Source organism: Gobius niger (genome assembly GCF_951799975.1).
Source record: "Gobius niger genome assembly, chromosome: 2".
Classification (NCBI taxonomy): Eukaryota; Metazoa; Chordata; class Actinopteri; order Gobiiformes; family Gobiidae; genus Gobius; species Gobius niger.
The window spans coordinates 36,153,173-36,163,772 of NC_136853.1; the positions used below are offsets into that span (position 1 = coordinate 36,153,173).

Sequence of the window (10,600 nt, forward strand, 5' to 3'; positions counted from 1 at the left end):
TAGCTAAAAACTAAAAGTTCACCTGGTCACAAAGAAGGTTAATCGCGCGATTATTAAAATAAAAATAACGGTGATTTATGTATTTATTAATTAAAGCAGCACAAAGTAATTTGTTTACCTTAATAAATCCTTTTTGCTGTCCCTCTGGGAGTAATACAAGTGTCTGACCAGAAAACCATGCTTGCAACTCTCCCGCCTCCGGGTCGAAACCACCAGCACACACTAATGGAATCACGAAGATGAGGCTAACAGGCAAACGGGCAAAGCTAACAGCGGGCTAGCGCCACTTAAACAGTATTTACAGCCAAGTTTGAGTGAAAAAAAGAATCTCCATTCTGTAATTGGATGCACAATATCCCTCTCTCCCTTTGCCTTTTCTGTCAGCGTAGTATTTACTCTCACGGACCAAGAATGAGTAAAAAAAAACGTAACATGCTACGACACCTGCAGTGGCGCTTATGGCCTCTAGGGTCATGAGTTACTTAGTTATGCTTTAAGCTGTTAGCAAGTCAAAACTCTGTGAAGTCGTGGCCTTGAGAGTGGGGTCCGCATCACACAAGATACCAAGCGCTAACTATCCGCTGTCTGCTTCTGACATTCTTAAAACAAGTATCCACTTCTTTGCGGCTCCTTTGCAGATGTGTGTGTGTTTGCGTGGTGCTCGGGCAGGTGAGGGGGTCAGCTTGTCTTTGCCTCTGCAGCAGGACAGCATTAGCACAGCTGCCAGTCTGTGCCATCGCCCCCTCCGACCACCACCGACCACTCACTCACTCACTACATTCCCCCCACACTTCCTGGTGTTACCAAACAGTCTCCCATCCAAGTATGAACCAGGCTCCACCTGCTCAGCTTCCACGGGATCAGGCATAGCAAAGACAGTATGGCCGACGGCAGAAGTAGCCCTGAATCTGCGACAAAAAGTTAATTCCTTTATCAACGACACCGCATTTTGCTCTATTGTTAATCTGTCTGTCCTTAAAATAAAAAATTACTAATCATAAAAAAATCAACGACACAGCAGAGAGGTATATTACCCTTATTAGATGCCTTATTAGATGTCAACTCTATTTACTTTTGTATTGTTCAAATTTCTGTGTCCTGCGAAAGTTACGCATTGTTCGGTCGGCCTAGAACCATCAAAATTGTGAAAAAGCGTGCCACCCTTTATTGACTAATGATGTCAATGGGAAAACAAAGACAAAATGCCATCTGGCAAAATTTGGAAGTACCATATGAACCACCCTACTTTGCAGGTGTGTAAAACAGATGTTGGGGTCTTGACAGTTTCAGGCAGTCACAGTCGGACCGAGGCCCTCTCTGACATGTGTTGATCTGGGAAACAGGACACTACACTAAACTGTAGTGAGGGCGCTGACAAAGCCAATTAAGGTAACATGCCACTACAGCGGATGTCTGCCTGCCAGAATGCTGTGTGTGTGTGTGACATTATAGTGAGTATAGTAGCTTGTGTGAGTGTGTCAGGGCTGGGATGGTCTCTTGGCTCTCCTCGCTCCTGTCACCAAGAATTAGGACAGACCTCACGAAGCAGAATGTTGAGAAAATACAAGCTTCGAGGAGAGGGGGGGGTGCAGGCTTTTGGGCCATGTGATTATAATGCATTTATGAGGTCTTGCGAAATTCACTGGACCTAAAACTTGCTTAAAATAAAACTAAGTAGGCCTGTATCGTCCTTGTATTAAATTATATGTGAACTTGCCAAGTTCATAGAAGTTACATAAAATACATGTTCACTATGTAGCACTGCAAAACATGTAAAAGAAAATATAATAATAATAAAACAAATATAATAATATAAATATAACACAGAAAATATAATACAATCATTGAATCCAGGTCAGAGCAGAAAGACTCAATCATAAGAAAGCCAGCTTGTGTTACAGGCCCATCAATAAGTGAACTGATCCAACATTATTCTTGACCTGACAAATACAAGTAGCAGTTTTTGGATTGGCTTCAGGCACAGTGATCAGCGTTTATGCTTCTAGCCAGGAGGGTTGAGAACACTGTTTATTGTCTGCCAGAGCTTCTCCATGACCTTATTACTGTATGTATGTTATTGTGAATGAACAATAGAATATATTTATTCCCTACAGAATGCTTGCAGTTGCTAGGAGAACGCGTCAGTCAGCCACAACTCTAGGAAAAATGAGGAAAATATATTTATTTCTTTTCATCTTTGGAAGAAGAAACTAGGGGATAACACACAGTACAATTCATTGTTTAATCATTAATTAAAATGTAAAAGTCTGGCAGTGTGCATGTGAGTCTTTATTTTAGCATTACATGTGAACTATTGAACCGTTTCAGTTGAGCATGTTTGGTTCGGTCCACTTCTATACCCTTTCAGTACACTTTTGGTCTATTTATTTAGTAGCAACTTTAAAGCAGAACTAAGTAACTCATGCCCCTAGAGGCCATAAGCGCCACTGCAGGTGTTGGAGCATGTTGGAGCATGTAGCATTGTCCGTGAGAGTAAACACTACGCTGACAGAAAAGACAAAGGGAGAGAGGGATATTGTACATTGAGCCACAACCCAATTACACAATAGAGATATTTTTTGTCACTCAAACTTGGCTGTGAATACTGCTAAAGTAGCGCTAGCCCACAGATAGCTTTGCCCGTTAGCCTGTTAGCTTCTTCTTCGTGATTCCATTAGTGTGTATTGCGCCTACGGGTCGAAGCAGGAAAAGTTGCAAGTGTCCTGTTCTGGCCATAGACACCAGGGGGAGATGAAAGACCCCCCCACACTCATCACATTAACACTTGCATTATCCCCAGAGGGGGTAAAAAGGATTTACTAAGGTAAACAAGTTACTTAGTCCTGCTTTAAGTGCAGCGGAAAAAATGTTTCACACGGGCTCTATTAAAGGAACAGGCCACGGTTTTTCCATACTGATATATGTTCTTACCTGAGCTTAGACGAGTTGATGCGGACCTGTTTGGTCTTTGTGCGTGCCCTCAGTCACGCAAAACGAACAAATATGTTGTTAGCATTAGGCCTCCCAATGTATTCTTATAGCTCCAAACGGGGGTGAAGCTAGAAGCGACCAAGCTCTTCCACGGGCACGCACACAGACCAGACAGGTACGCATCAACTTGTCTAAGCTCAGGTAAGAACATATCTCAGTATGGAAAAACAGTGGCCTGTTCCTTTAAGTGACAGACCGCTCCTGTATCATTTATCCGCGCTACTTTTTGACTGGTTGTTTTCTCATAATGTGGCATTGTCTTTCCTGCGCAGTTTAGCATGTCGCTGCCTGCCACGTTTAGGTTGTTTCTCTTTACACTGTGAGGAAAATACCAGCCTTGTGTTCTGGTTGTGGCGTTTGTTTGTTTTTTGTCTACAATTCATAATAACTAATTCCAGGACAAAGTGTATATATGACCATTAAATTCTGCACTGAGCAGCTCAGGACACCACAACTTTAAGGCACTAGTCCTATATGTCAACATGGTATAGATACAGCATGTGTCCATTACTGAACGTTATATTATTTTTTTTTACTCACATCTTATGACTAAAGTTAGTATATTTTGTTTGTCAAATCTCACAAAAAATGTACAGTCCGATATTAGGCCTGATTGACTGCACAGCTCATTCATTTGTCCTCGGAGTTGGTGTGTCTTTGGTGGTATTTATCACCCTCTCACACGCTCAGAGGGAGAAAACTTAAAATCTGTAGTCTCCATGGTGACGTGTGCATTGCCCATTGTGTCCGCTCGACATAAACCAAACCAAATGGTATATACTATAAGTAGTAAACAGAACGGGCTTGGCTGTAACCGTAGGGTGTGATGCTGGAGGGGAAAGTCCATTTTGAAAAGTCCCTCACATCACCCAGAGTTCACTGAGTAAGAATGAACTTGTCCTCAGTCTCTACAGCTGCATGGTCTGCAACTTTATCTGCAGGACCTGTTGTGCACATATGGTCAGAGAGCGTCCAACATCTTGCGCCCTGCTCCAAAAAGCATGTGTCAGGTCCTTGTGTATCCCCCGACCCGCAGCCTGTCTTTCCCACAGCGCTGTTTGTGCAGAGCAGAATGGAGCTGGTAATCATTGGTCAATAGCCTCGGAAACTTATTTTTAGCCCAAAGACGCAGATGTATCGGCGGAGGTTCAGGCTTTGTGTGAGGAGACGCGGCTTTCCCCTCTCTCTCTCTCTCTCTGCGCCTTCCTTCTTTTCTTTCTCTCTCCGCTGTGACCGGCTCCATTGAACACTACAGGCTGCTAACTTTCTGTTGGAGCATCTGAACTTAACTTTGCTGAGGATTGTTTTCTGTTTTGCCTGATTTTTTTATTAACTGCATTAATAAAACAGCGGCGCAAATACTGTTCAATGCCATTCGATCACAGTGGCCTCAGTGTGGGAATGTTTGATGGCTGACAGTGCATTATGAGCTAGAGCCGGTAGCGGTGGATGGGCTGCTTTGCTGAGACGCAGGGCGTACAGAGATAGTTTAGTTTTAGTTTTGTTTATTTATTTGAGCAGATTACATTCATTTTTTCTTTATTTCAAAATTCATAAATATACAGTTATGGAAGCTCAAAAAGAGTAGTATGTGCCTGCCTACCCCATATTCAATCATCCAGTAAACATTACATTGCAATAGATGTAAATAAGTTACAAATAAATCTCAGCAAATTTAACCTTAGACTTAAATGCATTTCACCACAGCTTGTCACAGCTTACAGGACATTGCTCGAGTTTTTCTTAGGATGAACCAATAAAAAGAGTACCTAGGACAAAGTATGCATTGAAAAGCAGCATTACTACGATAATCAGAGACGAACAACTCTGAACTCTAAATTTCATTCGCTCTTCAGAAAGTTCTCAGATACAAAGCTGCTTTGTAACTTCTGTTTTGTCGTAGGGAAGTGCACACTGCTGGCCTAAAGCATCACTGCATTTGATCATATAGTTAAACATACGGATCATACAGATGCATAGTTTATTTTAAGTTACACTACAATGTATAAAGTAGTTAAAAAAGCCTGAACAAAAGATGTCCGTGTAATGTCATAACATAGCAACAGCATGGCAGTTAACATTGTAACACGGCAACAGCAGCAAACTGAGTAGAAAGTCTCCTCAATTTAGATTCTTATTAAATACACTAATTACTTTGTGAATTAGCTTGCATGATTGGAGTACAAATATGAAAAACATCTTTTAAAAACAATAAAATGTTTGCTCTTAAAAATTATTATATTTACAAATTGGTGTAAAATAGATGTCATAATTATGGATGAATATGTCAATGCATAATAGACACCAGAACAGTGTGAAAGGGTTCATATTCATCTTTCATCATATTTGAGTCATACGTTGCGAAGACATAAGGACCATAAGGACCATTGAAAAATATGTTTTATTATAGATTTGTAGATGGAGCTGTCTCTAAGCATAGGGATATTGTCAGATTGTTTCTAAATCTGTAGAGTCTCCCATGGCAAACTGGTCCTAGGTGATGGGTCAGACAACGAGCGGTTCAGAAGCCCCTTATGAGAGACCAACAGGCCCGGTTAGAACCGTGAGGCCGTCCTTCTGTGGACTCACCAACTGTAGGAAGGGGATGGTGCAATGTGATTTGGGCAGCTCCAACAGATTGCCCCCACGACCCGGAAACGGTAAAGTGGAAGAAAATGGATGGAGGGGGTATTTCGCACAACTCCAGCTCATCTAATTGCCTTTCTTATAAACCACTCCAAAATCAGTATTTTATTGTCATTCATAAATGTTCCAAATTCAATAAATGTTAATGATTCACTCTTCAGCAGTGGCACTTACTGGAAATGACTAGATAAACCCTTTGGCCCTTTTCATACCAATGAGCTAATCACTTTTTCAGATGCAATGATGCATAGGTCAACAACACACGCAATATGAGTTTCCATTTCTCAATGGTTGGACAACGCTATCATAATCTGAGACCCAGTACTTTCCTTCGATGGCTGGTTGACTTGTTCTGAGGAACGTATGGCCGGTCAACAGTGGCAGTTTACACTAGGGATGTCACGGTAACCGGTGTAGCGGTAAACCCCGGTAAAAATTTTGACGGTGAAAATTACCGTCTTGTTTTGTGTTTTTATTATTATCTCGGTGAATAACCGCACCCGCGGTGTAGGCACGGTGAGCCTCACCAGCCACCGTCTCATCTGCTGCAGTTTCCGCGGCTATTGTCAAATATAAAGCTACAGGCATCACAAAACTTAGATCAGTTTGGTGCTCAGTCTCCTGCACAGTTGCGCGCTGTGTCGGCGTAGCTTTGTTGTGCAGATGCATTAGCCGCTCCCGCTAGCTACGAAGTAAAAGCAGTAAAAGTTCACTTGTCGTAATATAAAGCCGTATAACTTTCACCTCAGCGTCAGCGCGATGTCTCATGTGGTTCATCGCCCTCAGTGGTGCGTCTGTTAAAGCTGGGTTAGTTTAATATAATAGATCCATGGGTTAGCGAGTAGACGAGCCTACAGTCAGCCGGCGGATGCGGGCGGCTGTAGCGCTGCTCAGGTGAAGTGAGGGAGCGAGAGGGCGAGCGTGGGGCAGCGGGGCTCACTCAGCCTGGAGCTGGAGGCTCCTACGGCTGAAGCCACGGGGAAATGGCATAATTGTATGTTATAGCAAGTAAGTTAGCGTTTTAGCTGGAATGCTGATGTGGGACTTTGGGTTGAAGGAGAATGTAACGAGTCGCCCCATAGTGCGGCTGCAGCGCCACCGCCAGTACATAAACATGTCGCGGATACCTCCGCACGATGGCACAATGCGTTACGGGGCTCCCGGTGGCAGATTGCAATAGATTCACTCTCGCCGCAGTATTAGGAATTTGATAATGATGGTATTTTCCCAAATCTGCAAAGCAAAAGCTCACTGGAAGGACAACAACAATGTTCCTGATATAGACGGTTTATCTTCGTTTCTGACGCTATAAATAGTACATGTAATACCCTCGAAACGATCAACAACACATCGTTATAGTTCCTTTACTTTGATGTGAAAAGGCTTTGTCTGTATTTTTTTTATGTAACAAGCACTGTTAAACTTTTTTTGAAACGATTTCAGTTTGTGTAGGACTATCAATGCTTCTGAACATATTAACACACATTTTAAAAAAAATACCGCGATAATACCGAAAACCGTGATAATTTTGGTCACAATAACCGTGAGGTAAAATTTTCATACCGTGACAGCCCTAGTTTACACAAGTGCAAAAACTTGAAATAGAACTGAAATTATGTAGCATCTTTTGAGCACTTTTTTCCGCTATTTTGACGTTTTTAAAAGAAGCTTTTAGATTTGGGTGAGAAAATGTGCTTGGTTAATGCGGGGGTTACGAGGTTAAATCAATGTCTATATGAGCTCATTTTTCCTCTAACTTAGGCTCGAAGGCAATGTATTCTAGATCCCCCAACAGAGAGTGACATTAGCAGCACGTGAGAGGTGACCTGGCCTATCTGGATCAAAGGATATGGCACATTTAACCAGATTCTTAGGGGTCTTCTGAAAACAAATAGCAGAAAAAACACAACATGGAGCGCACATAACCCACGGCCTTAGGGAGGCATATTTCATTCACACCATCACTTCTTTTGCATAGGAGACGACCATCCCACAATGATCGATACAGCCCCTGGTCACATATTCAAGAGGTTAAATACACAGCAGGATCTTTCTCTTGCTCCTTGTCAGCTCTTATCGCATCAAACTGATCACACACCAGGTCGGCATAGGCTACATGCAAACAGTGTCTTTTCGCTTTATATTGATGCCACCATTCACATGACAGCAGAATACATTCCTACAGTAGTGATCCTTAAGTGTGGTATTATTAATTTATTTATTAATTTACTTATTCATTCATTCTCATATGGTTCTGTTAGAGCTGGGCAATTAATTGAAATTGAATCGAAATCGCAATCTCAACTTTTGCCGATTTCAATAATCCTCTTGGGTCTTAATAATCAAACAAATTCATGGACAGTAAAATCAAACAGTTCTGGAGTTTGAGTGAAAACAATGGAAGATTTTTGTATAATAAATGACACTGGGGAGAAAATATTGGGTTGATATAAAAGGTTTGAAAATGGAGATCGTTCAATATGAAACTTTATTTTAATATTTTTTTTGCCTTATCGCCCAACCCTAGTATCTATGTTGGCCTATTTGTTTATTTATCTGTTTATAGTAGATCTAATCTAATTTCCTGATAACCACATGAGAAAAGCCAAAGACCACACCATGTATTAATAATCACTGTAATGGATGTAAACAAGATCTTTAATTATCACAATACATTTTCTTCTCAATGTCAATCCTCTACACCAGATAAGCACATGTAGCAATAATGTCATTTGGAGAAAACTGTTCCGACCAAGTCCATATTTATACGATATTGTAGGAAAATGTGTTACACTGCAAGACAACCTAAAACATCAGACATTGTATTTCATTGGATTACATTTCTGCTTTTTTCCCGTCACAAATGTACTGAAAGTGACCATTTAAAGTTCTTTTGTGTAGAACATATGCCAAGTTTAAAGGAACGGGCCGCCATTTTTACATACTGAGATATGTTCCTACCTGAGCTTAGACGAGTTGACACGTACCTGTCTGGTCTTTTGTGCAGACGCTCAGTCACGCAAAACAACCAGACGTTGTTACCATTTGGCCTCTCCCAGTATATTCCTATGGCTCCAAATGGGGTGAAGTTAAAAGCGACCACGCTCTTCCACGGGCACGCACGCAGACCAGGACAGGTACGCATCAACTCGTCTAAGCTCAGGCAAGAACATATCTCAGTGTGTATAAACGGTGGCCTGTTCCTTTAACAGTACCTGCCAAAACGTGACCCTATCGCAGGTCCCACACAGAATACATTTTGACAGCCAATCTCATCTCACTTTCGGATTACTGCGCGTTTAAATGTCACGACGAGACCCAAAGTATACAAGCCTCCTATGTAAGCTTGCGACACAGGGTAAACAGTGAAGTAGACAAAAGAGAAAAAGAAAAGAACAACTCCCGCATCATAATTCTGAATATTTACTAAAAAAAAAAAAAGCCTTTATTGTGCTGGGTTGATAAATCTTAAAACCTTTAAAACGTATTTCTTCCATATGGGCTCCAACAAGCAAGAAGCAAACCTATGTCAACCACTCATACCACCATCAAAAGTTTAAACCAGTCACCTAAACAACGTAGGGGGTCTTATTTTAGGATGTAGCCTCATGGTGTAATATCTTGCGGGCTCCTTCAATGCCTCTTTATTTGCGTAATGCCTCAAAACTATGTGGAATAGTCATCATGGCACGCGCTACTTCTCCCAACAATGTCAACAAAATATAACACAGCATTTTGTCGCCGCTCCATTTGTGACAAACCACAGAGTTAGACACAGTTTGGGTAAAGTAGGTTAAAAAAAAAAAGGAAAGGAGTCGTTCCCTTACCTGCAGGACACCGTGATTTCAACTTTGGTCGCGGGGATCGTGGCGTTGAGCGGGTCAAAGTCGCCTATCGACGCCATGCTGACAAAACTGTTGTTCATCCTGTCAAGGGTGTATTTTTCCCGTGTCCCTCGGCGCACCGGTCCGGCCCCTTTTTCGAGCGGCGGCGGAAGAAGCGTGGAGTTGCCCGTGTACATATACGCGCGCGTCTGCTCTCTCGACGGCAGGAAGAAGTGGAGCAAAGGTGCAAAGTGAAGCGCGGCCGGGCTGAGGGTTGGGATGTGATGTCACTCGCTCTTTCTCTCCGCGCGTGCCTCTCTCTTTGCGCGATATTCCTCGTCCTTTCAGTCCCCCGTGTGTTTCCTTTCCCCCTTTTATGCGCGCCTTTCTCCCATATCCTTCCCTCGCCCATTCATAACGCCTCAGCTGACTGCTCTTCGAGGCTACATTTGGCAGATTCGCCGCTTGCTGCCATATAAGTGACAAGAAAAGACCTATTACAGAGGTTATGGAATGTGTCAGTGTGGCCATACAGGTTTGCTATGCATTGTGGTTTGTTCAAATTCTGGTGCGGACTGGGACTGAAAAACAGCCCTGGATTCTGACCAGCCTGGCCCAAATTGGCGTAATTGTGCACAAATACAAATACATATTTTAACCTCTTACCACACCCGTCTTAACACTAACGAGTGCATTTTTCCCAGTTCGGCTTTTTATTATTATTTTTTTGACTGGTATCATCAGCAAAAAGAACGGGAAAGGTCGTAGAAACAGAAGCAAAATCAATAATATAAATAATAAATATGGTCCAAAAACTGAACCTTGAGGCACACCATACTCCACGGAATTCCTTTTAGATTCATGTTTTTTTATACTGGGCTTTACCCAAATCTAAAAGCTTCTCGACTGGAGATCAATAATGTAACGCGTCATTTGAAAGCTAAGACCTACAAAAGTGATGGAAACTTTTCGTCGCGTCACCACATTTTTGTCATATTTTTGTTGTTTTTTTACAATTATTTTTTCTATCATTTTTTGTTGTGTTTTTTTGTCCATATTTTTCTCATGTTTTCATCCTCTTTTTCTCGCTATTTTGATGCTTTTCTTTTCAGCTTTTAGATTCGGGTAAAGCTCGGTGT

At 41.9% G+C, this 10,600-nt stretch overlaps 1 protein-coding gene across 1 annotated transcript in view; it reads right to left on the reverse strand.

Annotated features, from left to right (window-relative positions):
- Window positions 1–9,892, reverse strand: part of LOC306959435 (copine-8) — a 122,226-nt gene extending 112,334 nt beyond the window's left edge. The window contains exon 1 of the mRNA XM_079551546.1: window positions 9,465–9,892. Within this exon, the coding sequence (XP_079407672.1) occupies window positions 9,465–9,658 (194 nt within the window). The 5' untranslated portion in view covers window positions 9,659–9,892. The remainder of the gene's footprint in view (window positions 1–9,464) is intronic.
- Window positions 9,893–10,600: the final 708 nt, after the last annotated feature.